This window comes from Dermatophagoides farinae, chromosome 2 (genome assembly GCF_024713945.1).
Source record: "Dermatophagoides farinae isolate YC_2012a chromosome 2, ASM2471394v1, whole genome shotgun sequence".
NCBI lineage: Eukaryota > Metazoa > Arthropoda > Arachnida > Sarcoptiformes > Pyroglyphidae > Dermatophagoides > Dermatophagoides farinae.
In genome coordinates, this window is record NC_134678.1 from 5100614 (window position 1) to 5117130 (window position 16517).

Sequence of the window (16517 nt, forward strand, 5' to 3'; positions counted from 1 at the left end):
ATATGATCATCATAATATTCAATGATGATGATGGTGGCCATGCAAAAAATACAAAAAAAAAGACTGTATGGTCATCATTGTGTTTGTATGTTTATTGATTGACTTTGATGTTTTTTTTTCTCAAAATGGTGCAAATTTTTTTCTTTGTTATAATTGGTGATAAAACAAATTATATCACCAGTTTTCTTTCTCTCTTGTTATAATGTGTATATACACTTAAAATGCAAAACAAAAAAAAGGATCAAAAATTCGTTCGAATATTTAGTTCAAACACGAAACACTAACTTAGCAATGATGAATCGTTAGAAAGTTTGCACAAGTTCTTCTTTTTCAGGACCATAATGGGAACAATCGGTCTGTATATAAGTGAGAGAGAGAGACAGATGAAACAACGAAAAATCACACCAACATTTTTCTTTTCCATTTAACGAACGAAAAAACTAAAACAAAAAAAAATAACAACAAAGTTATTTGCGAATACATTCAATACATTTATTTACTCATCAGATGAAGAACATCATCATCATCATCATCATCAACAACAACAATAAAGAAATTTAAAAGGAGATGGTAAAGAAAAAAAAAATCATTTGAGTTTTCTTTTACCCTGTGTTTGTTGTTGATTGAACTGAATTCATTTAGGTGTGATATTAGGAACTACATTCAAACGAACAAACAACCAACCAACAATTACGGGTCAAAATGACCTCCTGTTTGATTTTTATGATCTTCAATCATGTTTTTTTTTGCTTTGCTTTTCTCTTGGCAGCAGAAAAAACAAAACAAAAAAAAAGCCGGTCAAATAATGTTATGTCAGGTCATATCAGCACAAGTGCAACTTTTTTTTTGTTTTTTTCTTGTTATTATTTGGCTAATAAACTTTGACCGATTCTTATCCTATGAATGAACAAGACGATGATGATGATGAGCTGAATCTCTTTAGTTTTAAGTATTGTTGAAGATAATTAGTGTACAATACAGTTTTCATAATGATAAATCGATTTGTTTATCATTCATTTTTCTTAATTATTATTATTATTATTATTGATTATATATGAATCGATTTGGTAAAATAAAAAAAAAAATTTATCGATCGATTATGATGATGTTGATCAATATGGACAAACTGACAATGAAATTGATTGGGCGTCCAGGATATTTTTATACGTTGTTGAATTATATGGTAAAATAATAAAAAAAAACTAATTGAGCAATCGAAACATATATACACACACACAATCATTGATCATTATTGTATAATAATACTAATATTCACCGACGATACAATATATGAAAAGAGATAATTTTTTTTTTGGCTGTTTTTTCGTTTATTTTTCGTGATCCAATGCTTCATTGATCCGATTTATGTGAATGAATTGATTCCACAAAAAAAAAACATGACAAACATGATTTTTTTTTGCTAGAAAATTATGATGAATTTGTTTTTAGTGTTCAAAATATATCTTTTTTTTCTAAAAAAAAAGAAAAAAATTTAAATTACAATTCTTTTATTATTATTATTATTATTATCATCATAATTACGTATATATATTATATGTCAGACAGATGATTTGTCTCCATGTACATATATATATAATATAAATAAATGGTATATTTGTGATGAGGTGGACAAACAAACAAACAAAAACGAAAAAAAAATCGTTTCGCTTGATTTGTGTCCCATTCATTCATTATCCATTATCCATCTAATATATTTTGTTTGTTATGGCAACATACACATTTGGACAGTGGACAAACATAAACATGGATGGATGTTAATAAAAAAAAGAAGACTCTAATTTCAATTTAATTATTAAAATCTTTTTAAAATCTAATCTCTGTTTTTGGCATCTGTCTTGAGTGTTTGTATTTGTGTGTGTGTATGTTTGGATTTTTTAAAAAAAAAATGATACCTTCCATTATACCTGTCTAGTTTTATTTTATTTTCATTTTTTGCTTGTTTGGTTTGGTGTTATGATTTATTCATTCATTCATTCATAATAATTATGAATGAAATATGATTCAGTTCTAGTATATAGCAAGTATTATGATTATTTGGTTCTACATTTTAAATATTTGATTATGACAATTTGTTTGTTTGTTGAAATTATTATCATTTTGTTGTTGTTGTTGTTGTTGTGATTTAATTTGTCTACCGAATAAACAAAAAACAATTGCATCTTGTTACAGCAGCAACAATTGAGATGCTATGATACAATGATGAATCGACATTATTTTTTTTTGTACAATAGAATTGTTCATAACATCATCAGCATCATATTACATGGATATAGTTTGTACGTTTTGTTTTTCTTCACAAAAAAAATATAATTATCCTTTGGAATTTTCATTTTTTTTTTGTTTTCTTTTCTTTTCGTTGAATTTCATCTTTTTTTTCTGTTTTCTATCATGGATGATTATATTGTGGACACAAAAGATAATTGGATCTTGTTTGTCTTGTTGTTGTCATTGGATGGTCTAGTTATATGAAGATGATATTTTGATGAAGAACAAAGAATTCATTTTTTTTTCTTGGTAGAGTAAATTGTATATAATGACAGTTTTTTTTGTTGACTATTCATATGACGATGATGATTGAGTTTTTTTTTGATGAAAATCTTTTTTATTATTATTATTATTTTGCATTGGATTGCAAGGTTCGGCTTTATTAATTGTATTATAATAAATGATGATAACGTAAATGTTCCGAATAGAATGTTGAAAATAATTTTGAAGAACACACACAAAGAGGATGTGAGAGAGAGCATGTTTATTTTTATTTTTTTTTTTTTTTTTTTGGTGATAATTTGTGTTTGTGATCCAGTAGTTTTTTTTTCTTACATTTCGTGCTAATTGTTTGTATCATCATCATCATCATTATCATTTTTTTAATTCTTTATTTTTTTTTCTATCATTATACAGTCATTTTTTGGACGAACATATAATAATCTTTCTGCATTGGGTGAATGTAAAAACAATGGCGAATGTGTCATCAATAAAAAAAATCGTACATCATGTAAAAGTTGTCGTCTTAAAAAATGTTTAATGGTTGGCATGTCCAAAAGTGGTATGTATATGTAGAATTTTTATTCTTTATTCATTTCTCTCTTTTTTTATTTTGATTGACATTCGAAATCGATATTTATCAAGTTTTATTTTTGTGATTTTTTTTTGTTGATTCCTTGTTTGTCAGAATTTATTTCATTGCATGATTGATGTTTTCACGTTCTTTATTTGTGTGTGTGTGTGTGTTCAGATTGAAATTGACCGATTATCATTTGAAAGAGAAACAATTATTGATTTTTTTCTCGTTTTCGATTTGAGATAAATTCAATTTTCAATTGATCAAATGATGAGATTTAGCACGTTTTTTTCTCAATAGTCAGTTTTAATCAAATCTAATATGATACATACACACACACAGCACTCCATAGGAGTTCATCCATTTTTTTCTTCCTTTTTTTCATCTTAGTTCTTGGCTATATATAAATATAAGCCGATTAGTTTGATTTCCATAGCCAAATAAAAAAATGACCAAAATATCAATAGAATATAAAGATTCTTGAATCATTCAACGATTCAAAATGACAGCTATGAGTGAGCAACAACAAAAAAAAGCAATTCTATAAATTTATTTATATTCATTCACAATAAACATATTCATATATATATGGGCCCACATAAACTTTTTCTTTTCCATTAGTGATAGTTAAACATCATTTGATCCGGTTGATCCTTGGTTTTACCTTTATAACAGATTTGTTTGTGTTATATGAGTATTTACATGGAAAAATTTGATATTTTTCCTACCAAACAAACTTCAACTCAATCGAAACTTGATGATAATCATCATCAGCATTGTGTTGATATATATTTTTTTTATAAATCTTTGAATAAATCTAGTAAAAAAAAATGTCTGATAAGTGATATATGATGAGTGTTGTCACAAAAAAAAACGATTTTCAATGAAAATGTGAAAGATTTTGATCATTTTTTTTTCTTCCAACCATCAATGATTGATAATGTCCAGGATATGATTCAATGAATTTTCTGTTGACTCGATTTGAAAAAACAACCAGGTTTCTCTCTTATCATCACATATTGTTCATCTATTTTTTTCTTGATTTTGTTTGGCTATCTTTTCAATATTAACAAATGATCTAAATCTGATTCGAATCGATTTTCCATCTATTCTATCATCATCATGATCATAATAATCATGTTGATCATTGACGATGATAATGATTATGATGGATACAGGTGAATTGGATGGTGGAGACACACACACGATTATAATCATATTCATTCATTCATTTTATTCATCAATATGCTTTTGTTGTTGTTTTTGGTTAAAATATTTATTTTCACAGATGAGCCATGATAGGTTGGGATACTAATTATCATTGTTTTTGTTAAATGAATGAAAGATTTGATTTTTTTCATATTCATATTCCATATATCTGAAAAAGAAAACAAAACAAAACAAAAAAAAAAACACAAAAAAAGATCGATTGCAATAAAAAAAATGATGTTTTGTTCGACACAAGCGGATAAATAGAATTATTATTGAAGGTCATAAAGATTGTTTCGTTTCTAAGAGATGAATGTTTACAAAACAAAATTTTTTTTTTTAGTTTTTTTCCCGTTGTTATTAATGTTGGTTGTTTATATCATCAATTCATTTTTTTTGTTTTCTTTTTCTTTTTTTTCGTACATTTTCACGTTGTACTGCATATGGTGAAGGTGCGGGAAAAAAATAATGCACGAACTTGCATTAAATCATAATGATGATGATGATGACGATGATGTTCTGGATATTATTCATTATTGGCTTCTATATCAACATCTAATAAATAGAGTCATCATCGTCATCATCATCATCTGTGTGTTTTTTTACAAAACAAAAAAAACAAAACGTATTTTTTTCTTTTAGAATTTCAATAAGACAGCATTTTGATGATGACCAATATATACTTGATATTTGGAGAAATTATTTTGATTGAAACATATGAATTTTTTTCTCTCTTTCTTTCTCTCTTTTTTTGAATATTGATTCAATAAATGATTATAAAACACATACACATGATTGTTTTTTTTTTTTTTTTTTTTTTTGGTTGGTTCGAATCATAAATGCAAAAAAAACAACTATGCGAAAAAAAACGAATGGAAAAAGAGAGAGAGAGAGAGAGAAAGAAAGAGATATATAAATATTGAAATGTGTTCATCTTGAGAAAAATCATAAATCACCGTTTCGGTAAATGGTAAAAAAATGCATTGAATAAAAAATGAATGTATTTTGAATACATATGTATGGTCGATACGACATGGATTGACTTTCTTCTTTTTTTTTGTGTGTGTGTGTATCGATGTCGAATCAATTCTTGATGATGATGATTTCAATGTTGAGTAGAAAGAAAGAAAATGAAAATTATGGTTATAACATCATCAGAAGAAATGAAACAATAGAGCAGATGATGATAATATCTAGTAAATAACATATATATATTTTTTTTCTTTGTTCATTTGAATAAATTTCCTCATTCATAAATCCTCCTTATTTGATGGTTGATATTTATTTTGGCAAAAAAAAAAAAAAAAAATACTAAAACTATTCAAACACGCGCAACAAATGTTGTTGTTCCTTTTTATCATTCAATGTCCATTTCATATCACATCATCATCATCATTTGATTAAGACATTAATATGAATTCATCAAATTCATGTTTTTTTCATTCGCATCCATTTTGAAATGATAATGAATGGACAATGAAAGCAAATATTTTCTTTTTTTTTCATCATACAAAAACAAGATTTATATGAATGTGAATCTTGTTTTTTTTTTGTTGAAACGAGTATAAAAAAAATACACACTAATTGATTTTTTTTTTACACAAATGTCCATACGATTTATTGATTGTTGTAATAAAACAAGGAATTCTTTCGAATATAAAAAAAAAATGAAACGATGCTATCCCTCAACAAGTGGTATAGATCACGACCTCACTTGTTATTGCCCCGTGTATGTGTGTGTGTTTGTTAATTTTCTTCTTCTTCTTCTTGGTCTTCTTTGCATAACATTGCTAATCATCATCATCATCCATACATTACGCTTCGTTATACCGGAATTCCAAATGATCATTTTCAATTACGATAATCATAATAATCCAATTAATATGAACATATATTGAAAAATCAAATCAGATCTTGATTATTAGCCTCTCATATAAATAGTTAAATAAAATGAACACCACCACCACCACCATCACCAGCAGTGTTCACTGAATTTATCCCCTTGCTTAGTATCTTTTTTTTTAAAAAAAAGCTGGATTAGATTTCCATTTTTATGGCCATTTTTTTGTACTAAAATCTATATACGACCAATGTTTAACTCGCTCGATCGTTTATGTTTTTTTTTATTTCTGGGCCACACACACTCACATATATGAGATCCAATGTGAATGATACGAAACAGAATAGAAAAACAGATTAATTATAGCCTGATTGGTTTTGATCGAGTATCGATGGTTAAATAAAATTAAAAAAAAATCGTGTTACTCGAATTTGAAAAAAAAATAATTCCATAATCATCGGTTTTTCGGATGCATCACGTTTTGAATTTATAATTCAAACACAACAGCAACAATAACAACATGTTTTGACAAACACACACACACACACACACACTTCCAGTTTCAGTTTTTTTTTCTTTCCTACAATTTATTATATCATTTTCCAATACTTAACATGAAATGAACAAATTGATTTTTTTTTCTACCGACCGGATTCATTTATTTCATCGGGTCATCATCAAAATCTGATTTGAGAGTTATTTTAATGTTTGTTTCAAAAAAAAAAAAAAAAAAATAAATAAAAAAAAATTTTACCTCTTTGTCGTTGTTGTCATCAGAAGAAAACAAAAATGACGACAAATGATTTTTTTTTTTGTAAACAAAACAAAAATAATGGATCAGAATTGAATGATGTTTTTTTTATGGCTGAATTGAATCATGACACACAATGGGTGTTGGCAACAAGAGATTGAACAAAGAACGAATAGAAAAAAAATTAATGTTTTTCAAATCAATATTTCATTTCAATTGCAATATTGAGCCGCTCTCTTTTTCTTTCATCATCAGTTTTTTTGGCCAAACAAAAAAAAAATTTTTTTTTTTTTGAAAAAGTTTAAAATAAATGTATGGAAAAATTTTCTCAAAACAATAATCGTAACATAATCGAATCTTCGATTGTGTGTGTGTGTGTGTGTGTGTGTGTGTGTGTGATACAACACGATGATGATCGTGGTCAATCGGACCGAATTTTGTTGTTGTTGTTGTTGTTGTTGTGCACACTTATCGTATGTAAATCATCGATGTATTTTCATTTTTTTTTATTTGGCCTCTTTTAGTTTGCCGATCATCATCATAATTTAAGTCGATTATTTGAATCTTTGAACATATAAAAAAAAAGAAAAGAAAAAATCTTGAATATGAAAAAAATATGAAATATCAATTGTATGAAGAATGGTCAATGAGAAGGGGACAAAATACACAACCTCATTTTGGTTTTCACCGAAGATCTAATTTATTTTCAGGATGCTTGTGTGAATATATAAGTTGATTAAAATAAAAATAAAAAAAAATTAAGAAATCAAATAGAAAAGTTTCCGTATAAATAGGATTTGTACAAAAAAAAGCCCAGTAGCTTTTTGAAAAAAAAATTCCGGTTACTTTCAACCATCATCAATGGCGGACAGAATATGAAATGTTGATTTAGTTGAATTTTAGCTCACAAGATACGCCATCTATTGTTGTTTGATTGTAATTAACTTTTCATACTTTTTTTTGACGGAAATTGGCCATTCAATTTAATGAATTATTTGTATGAATTTGATTAATTGAATTGATAATTGTTATTGAATTTGTTTTTCCATTTTAATTAACATTACATCACAATTTTATGAATAAATGAATGAATGAATGAACGAACGAACGAACAAAACAATTGGTCAGACAGTTGAACAAAAAATTAAAAAGATATATGTCCAAATTTATGCGAGAAAAAAAATGAATCTAATCTCATTATAATATTTAAGGTTTGTTATTTTAAAATTACCACAATTGTTACGTTTGATATAATCATCATCAATGTTCAATTTTCATTGATTATGATGACCTTCTATTGATTTTCATTATTCCTAAACGAATAGGAAAAAAAGCAATCGATTTATTTGCTTTTGTACAATTTGAAGATTGTAAGATTTCAAATCAAATCGGATTCCGCCTAGAAACAACACGTAAAAAAAACAAACAAACACTATATGTATGTATAAATGTGAATTCCAATAATGAATAAATAAAATAAGAATTCATTTGGTGATGATGATCATTATAATTTGAAAAAAATCTTAATTTCAAATTCAATACACACACACACACACACACGCTCGTATATGTATGTAAAAGTTGAAATAAAGATAATATCAATAAATGAAATGTTCACTTTGGATGAAGATGGGCTCTCATTTTTTTGTCTTGTTTCCTCGTCACATTAGCATTCAGTTTGGATCAAATAAAGTGTCAATCATTATCATTATCCAACGCACACACACATCTACACAATATTTAGCATCAATTATCCAACCAAATTCTATGATGTAATTAACACACACCTTAAATTTAAAAAAAATTGATCATCGATTTAATTTTGGATGAACGAAAAAAAAAAATCAAATGATTCGTTATACTCAGAAAAAAAAATTATTCGGATTATGTCAAACATCATCGATGAAATCGTTCAACAACAACAACAACAACAACAACAAAAAAAGAAAATAAATTTACGTGAAAATATTCCTCATACACTCAGTGTATTTATACGAAAGATTTATTTGCTGTTGAATTTTTATTTCGAATGATCATCATCATTTTGATCTCAATCTCTTGATCTATGTTGTTTGTCATTTTGATTTCAATTTCTTTGAAATTATAAATATTTTTTTTTTACCGTTTATATTTTGCTTGAAATATCATCACTTGAACATATTTATAATAGATTGATAGATAAACATCTTCAATTGCGACCACTTTTTATTGTATGTATGTCATGTTGTTGTTCGAATACCGTTTTTTTTATTATTATCGATTTTTTTTCACTAACTCGTTGCACGCGTTTTTGAATTACATCACTGTTTATCATTATGAATTTAAAAAAAACTGAAATTGAAATTAGATTTATGTAATACGTCAATAGTAACTGATTAGAGATGATTCAATGAAAGTATTTGACAACGTTCATTAAAAATGATGCTAAAGGGTTTTTTTTATGAACGAATCGAATTCATTGGATAAATGCAGCAAACCAATGAAAAAAAAGAAGAACAAAAATGTCGAATATATAATCTCGTTTATTGCATATTGCAATTTTTGATTCATTTCAATTCATCCAGTTGTATAATAATAATAATAATGATTTCGAGGTTAATACGAATACACAATTAAACATACACACACACACACAGGTACATGTAAGATCGATTTCATCCAAATTCAAAATTCACATTCATTCAAAATCTAAACATAACAATTTCAAGGTTATATTATTATCATTATTATTATTACATACGCACTCATGATCTTCACAAACAAACAAACAAAACAGAAAAAAGGTTGAATGAATTGGTTGTTGTTGTTGTTGTTAAATCTCTATTTTTATCCATTTTATTAAATCCACATCGAAACAATTCATTCTAATTTTTTTTTTTTTTTTTTGGTTATGGTTTTGTTTTTGTTGTTGTTGTTATTGTCATCGTTTGAATATACATTAAGATGCAATTTTTTTTTAATTTTCTTGGATCATTTCTTCTACAATTTTTTTTGTTTTTGTTCACCTTCGACGATTGAATTGAATTGAATTGGTTTTCAAATGTGATAATAAATTATCTTGAACTTGAAATTTATGCCATAAAAAAAATAGGATCATGTGATGATTATAATGTGTGTGTTTATGTATTATCGATGTATTATGATACAGCGTTGGTGGTGTACATTAGTTTTTAATGATTATACCCATAATAATAATTAGGTAATTTTGCAATTGTGCCAATTTTTTCCTTTATTTTTAAATTTTTTTCCACTTTCGAAACTAAATCACCATCTGGTGAATTTATTTTTCACACTTTTTGTTAATTTATATTAATATAATTTTTTATTTTGTTCATTTGTTTCTAGGATCTCGTTATGGTCGCCGTTCTAATTGGTTCAAAATACATTGTCTTATACAGGATCAACAGGAAATGTCTAATCGTATGACCGAACAGGGTCTAAGCTTAACTGGCCAGGTCAAGAATGGATCATCCGATGTCGATATGAAAATTGGAGATAGTAAAGATTTTCTTGCCAAATATAAAGAAAATGAATTACGGAATACATCAACCGTCGTTAATAATTTCAATGAATTGACGGCAGCAGCAGCAGCTGCCGCTGTTGCACAGAATAATAATAATAATAATAATAATAGTTCACATTCACATCGTATCTCACCACGCTTAGCCGCTTCACCATCAACGACTAATTCTGAAGGATCATTAGGTGGCCATAGGTCTGTTTCATCTCCATTCCATCCGGGATTATTTGATTCGGCCAAAATGGCCAATACATTCACGAATCCATATCTACCGGCAGCGGCTGCTGCAGCAGCCGCTGCCGCTCAACAGCAGCAACAGCAACAAGCTATTAATAGTCTTCCTTTTAATGCCAATGATTTTCAAAAAGAATTCAATAATTTAGCCAGTCGTTTTAATCCGGGAACGATACCGTTAGCACCCATATCACCATTATCTCCATTGAATGCAGCCGTTTCTCGTTTATTCTTACAGAACAATAACGCAGCGAATGCTTTCAGTGTTCTGGGAAAGCGTTTTTCAGAATTACAAAAATTACAAAATGAACAACTTCTGTTAAACCAAGCAGCCAGTCAATTTTTGAATCCAACAGCAACAGCTCTTCAACAAGCCGTACTTAAACAACAACCTGGACTGAATTCCAGCATCGGAACAGTGGTACCAAGCCAAAAAGACCTTGTAGAAGAAATGACCAATGGTTTACGTGAATTCTATGGTGATACACCCGAACAAGATGGCCCCATTGATTTATCCGTTAAAAGGCTAAGTGATTATAGAGAATTATCATTAGCCGCTGCAACTTCAGAACTAATGTCTAAATGTCATTCACAAAAAATTCCTGGAGATCATGATTCCGGATTCTCACCCTCAAGCAATGAAGATAATCATAATACATCGCCATTGGATCTAACATCATCCACACAGAATAATAATTTAAATATACTTAGCAATAAACGCCCATGTTTAACATCCGTTCGAAGTTCTGGTGGCCGTTCAGCATCAATGATGTTGATTAAGAATAATTGTAATAATAAAAATATCAATATCAATATCAATAATAATAATAATAATAATAACAATAGTAAACATGAATCAACATTTGGAAGATTATCATTAAAAACTCATGGATTAGAAGATGATGAAGATATTGAAGTCGATGATGATGATGACGATGTTGATGTAGGTGATGATGATGGCGGCGATGGTGATGATGAAACATCAGATATTGATGTTCATAATAATGATAATGTCGATGGTAATGATAATGATATTGATGATGATAATGATACTCATCTACTTCGTCAACATTCGATGAAAAAATTATCCACTAAAATGTCTAATGATATGAATTCAAATGCCATTAATAACAATAATAATAGCAACAACAATAATAATCAAAATAGTCATCTACATGAAATTCCATGCTCACCTTGATTGAATTAGTTCATTGATATATTCCATATATTTTGATCATTGATGATCTTTTTTGTTTTTTTTTTCTCATCTCTATCTCCCATATAAACACACTGGACGATTCTCTATTCAGAATTTTTTTTCCACGCACATTTGTTTGGTTGTGGTGCATGTATCTCATATCTCTATCTATCAATCTATCTCTATTTTTTCTTTTTTAATCAATCGACTTACAATCGAGAAAATAATAATTCTAAACTATGATTACGAAATGTACTTAGACTGCACAAAATACACTCACACACACACACTTAAAATGATCATCATAATCATCATATTGATATATATTGATGAAAAACACTCATTTATTCGAAATCATTCCAAAATTGTTGTTCCAAATACCCAGACAGACATTCAAAAAAAAATTATTAATTGTATCCAACAGCATAATTACAACAATACTTGAATATTGAATTCCGCACACACACACACACACCCACATACACATCACATTCAATATTTTATTTTTGATCTTTTTGAAATCATTCTTCTCAATGCTGACTTACTTAATTCAAACATTTTTTTTTTTTTTGGTTCCTGATTTAAATGATGATGATAATGATGATAAATAAACATTTCATATCACTGATCATGCTTTTTCATTCTTCGATCTAACTAATATTATATTTTTTTTATGATTAAATTTTCATTTATTATCATTACAATTAGATTTTTTTTCCAATTTTCTTCAGCAACAAATCACTGTGATGAATCTCTCATTCTCTTTTTTCCCTTCATTCTAACTCTCACTCTCTAATGCTAACTTGATGAATTTATATCATTGTAAAACATTAAAAATATTCTGTTAGAAGTAAAATAGAAATATTCACTTCATTTTCCTTTATCGATCTAGGAATTTTTCCATTTTCTTACTACTTGAGTTTTTTTTCCAAAAAAAAATGCCCACATTTTTACACTCAGTTAACTTGATTTCAACTTGATAATAATCATATACATCATTACTTAACAAAGTAGAAACATAATTAACGCATTATCATTTCGCACACAATTATCTATTCACATCCAATCCACTCAATCACTCACTCGAATTACAATCATGTTGTGAACAAGAATTTTGTCAATTCATTCTTATTATCCTATTTGATCATTTTATTCATAGAAAACAAATAAACACACACACGTCTCCAAACGAATTTTGATTGATTTTTTTTTGTGTTCTTACAGAGTTTCTATTACTTGTTATATTTTCCTTTCTTTTTTCTCTTTACTTTTTTACCATTATTCATCAACGTTCACGCAAATGTATTATTATCCAGAATGTCGAATTGGATTCTATACAAACTAAATCACATAATAATATTATAATAAAAATAAAAATACACACACACACACTGAATATCTATGCATAATATGATCCAAGATTCGACAGAAATACACAACAACAATGATGTACCATTGATCGATGAAACATTATTTAAAAAAAATTTTTTTTATTAATATTCATCATCAGATATTTGATTTTATATGTTGTAAAACAAGTATGTGTGTTTTTGTGCATACATGTTATGATGTGTACGATAAAGAGACAAAAATGTTATCGGGAAATTCTCCCCAATGATCTAAATATGAAAATGAAAAATAAAGTTTTTTTTTCATAAAAATATTTCCAATGTTTTTGTATTTATTTTTTAAGAAACATTGAACGAAATTGATTATTATTCAAGCCAGATTTTCCAACAGTTTCTTGTTCTTGGCTCGATGATGATGGTGGTGGTGGTTGTTGTTGTTCATTTCCAATTTGAAGTTTAACTTTGGATGGTTTGGTTTTCACTCGAAGTACAGAATATGGAACCATTGACGTTGGTCCAGGCTTTCGAAATTCTTCACCTGTTATCGATTTTATTGTAGTTTTTTGATTTTGATCCTTAGAATCGACAGTAAAGGATTTCGTTGGATCACTAATAGCCACTGTCAATTTACGATCACACAATTCGAATTCATCTTTTTCTTGTACAACTTTTGATGCTGTTTTAGAATCTTTCATTTCAATATAAGCTATGCCTCTGGATCGACCATCACGACGTGTAACCAAACGAGCAGTGACAATCGAATCACGATATTCTGAGAATACTTTATCCAAAAGTTCTTCTTCAGTAATTTCTAATGGAATATTCTTGACGAACAATTTATTGTCCTCTTTATTTCGACCATATTGAAAACTTTTTCGTTTATCCATCTCGGTTATGAAAGCCGGCCGTTGTCGTATCAACATTCGATCATGTTTCAATGCTTTATGTACCGAATTTATATTGACAAATTCAATATACGCATAACCTTTCGATAAGCCTTTGAAATTTAAAACCAATCGAACATCGCGAACTTCACCAAATTGCGAGAAAATCTCCCTCAATTCTTTTTCATCAACATTAAAATCTAGATTACTGACGAAAATTGTTTCATCACGTTTCGATTCATCGGTTTTGACAGTAACACCATGGCGAATTGGTTCATCTTTTTGTTGGTTGATTTTCTTCTTCTTATTAACCGAATGTTCATCTTTTACCATATTATCAGCTTTTCGTTTTGATGTTGTTGCTTTCGTTTTGTTACCATATTCAACATGCTTTTGAGATTCATTTTGCTGTCGTAAACGTTTCTCATTGATTTTTTTCATAATTTTCTCATATTTAACTTTCAATTGATGAATAACATTGATATCATTACCATACGTTCGTTCTACTTTTAATAACAATTCTCCAATCTTTTCTGGTAGATCTTTACAAATATTCAATCCTTTCAATAATACTTGACGTACATGTTCAATGTCACCATATAGTAATTCAAATTGGCCATAATCAAGCCATGTATTTGCTTGATATTTTAATGAAGTGGATTTATCCAGAAACTCATTCCAAATTGTACGGCTATTTGTTAGATTTTTACAAAAATGTGCCTCAATATTGGCGTACAGATTATAAATTTCATAACAATAATCACCATCTTTGTATGGCTCTAATTGATCGATGGCTGATCGAAAGGAATTGCGAAGATTTTCAACAGCTTCATTGTTGTTCCAACCGATTTTATTTGTCAATCTTCGAACAAAAGACAAATATGCCATCCATAAACTCAGATAATAATCGAATGAAACATTTTTCAATGCTCGTTCTAAGATCAAAGTTAGTCGTGATTGTAAATCTTTGGGAGATTTCTGTAGGCCAACACGTTCCGCTGCTTCTAAGTAACGAATCCAAATAGTACCACCCCAATAACAATTTCGGATCGCACGTTCGTATATAGGTAATATAATTTCTTCGACAACAAACTTGGAATCGCAATATGTCAAATAATCCAACCAAAGATCAATTTGCAGACAATTGTCGGTGATAGCACGCTCAAAAAGGCATTGTGTACGAGCCAGATCATCATTAGATTTTTCAAATTCCAAATATTTAACATATTGTTCATAATGTGGTGGTTCGGAATTCTGCAATCGATTCTCATATTCTTCCAATAGTTTATATTTCTCAAAGGCTTTATTATATATAGTTTCGATTTTGGAAAAATCATTCTGTTTGAGATTTAGTTTAAAAGTTTTTTCAACTTCTTGAAGCCATTCAAGAAATTCGAGATGAACTTCTTCCATACCCTCTAATGGTAATGAAATTTGTCTACAATAAAGTTCGTATAGCCGATGCATCTGTTTTTTAAATAACTCCTGTCGTTTTTGTTCATCTAATTCTCCAAAATCTTCAAGTAAGGACATTTCGAAATTTCTATACAATGTCCAAATGGAAGAACCACGTGTAACATGTAGGCCAATTTGAGCTAAAGCTTTATCCAGAATATCGTGTATGGCCACAATTCCAAGTAGGTTTTTTTGTTTGATAGCATAATTTGCATAATCTATCCAAAGATCGAAGTCAAGATACTCTGAGACAGCACGATTGTAGAGATCGATAATGTTTTTACATTGTTCCGGTGTATTCGAAATGGAAATTTCATCCTGAATCCATTCTTTCCATAGTTTCGGTGATAATGGATATACTTTGTTCATTTTTTCTCTCGCAGAACGTAGACAATCTAGTTGACCATCTTCCTGATCGATTGAAATCAATCTAATTGCTTCTATCAATTTAACATGCTTGTCATAATCATAAGGATTATGTGAAAGCTATATAAGAAATCAATAATTAGATAAATGATTACAACTCACATGATCTTACCTCATCTTGTAGTTTGTTTATTTCGGCAACAATGAAGGTTTCATCATCATCATCATCATCATCATCATCATCGTCGTCATCCGAATCATCACTTTCGTCGTGAGCACCTGCCATTTCTTCGTTTTCAAAATCATGACGATCTTCTGAATCATCGTCACTATTGTTGGATAAATCATCATCATTTAATTTGGTAAAATCCATTGTAAATGTATTCCAATTTTGCAGTAATATAACAATCAAAATAATATCATCAACATCGAACGGCTGTAATTGTCAAGAATCATACAGATGTAATTTGTTTCCTTTTCCAACAATAGATGTCGCTTTCGTTTTTGGATTTCCGAAGCTGAATCCCGCGAGGATTCTTCTGCAGAATTATGCCCACAGAGGTCTAAATAGATAATTTTTATGTTTATATTTCACTGTTCTTCAATGTTTTTTCATACACAATGTCTCT

The 16517-nt window shown here is 28.5% G+C and overlaps 2 protein-coding genes across 4 annotated transcripts in view; one reads left to right on the forward strand and one right to left on the reverse strand.

The window, feature by feature from the left end:
- The window catches only part of LOC124496342 (uncharacterized), a 51871-nt gene extending 38374 nt beyond the window's left edge, over positions 1–13497 (forward strand). For all 3 annotated transcript variants that reach the window (XM_075736102.1, XM_075736104.1, XM_075736103.1), the window contains exons 3-4: positions 2923–3067; positions 10228–13497. In XM_075736102.1, coding sequence (XP_075592217.1) covers positions 2923–3067; positions 10228–11834 — 1752 coding nt within the window. In that variant the 3' untranslated portion in view covers positions 11835–13497. The remainder of the gene's footprint in view (positions 1–2922; positions 3068–10227) is intronic.
- On the reverse strand, positions 13308–16372 carry LOC124496331 (spliceosome associated factor 3, U4/U6 recycling protein). The gene is made up of 2 exons (XM_047059853.2): positions 16061–16372; positions 13308–16008 (listed from the first exon to the last, which is right to left on the reverse strand). Exons 1-2 carry the CDS (start codon positions 16259–16261, stop codon positions 13516–13518), a joined length of 2694 nt encoding a protein of 897 aa, XP_046915809.2. The 5' UTR covers positions 16262–16372; the 3' UTR covers positions 13308–13515.
- Positions 16373–16517: the final 145 nt, after the last annotated feature.

Excerpts from the sequence above, each read along its gene's own strand:
- LOC124496331 (XM_047059853.2), bottom strand. The coding sequence starts at position 16,261 with ATGGATTTTACCAAATTAAATGATGATGATTTATCCAACAATAGTGAC. Across the intron at positions 16,009-16,060 it reads TAAACAAACTACAAGATGAG|CTTTCACATAATCCTTATGA; the intron begins GTAAGATCATGT and ends TTTCTTATATAG.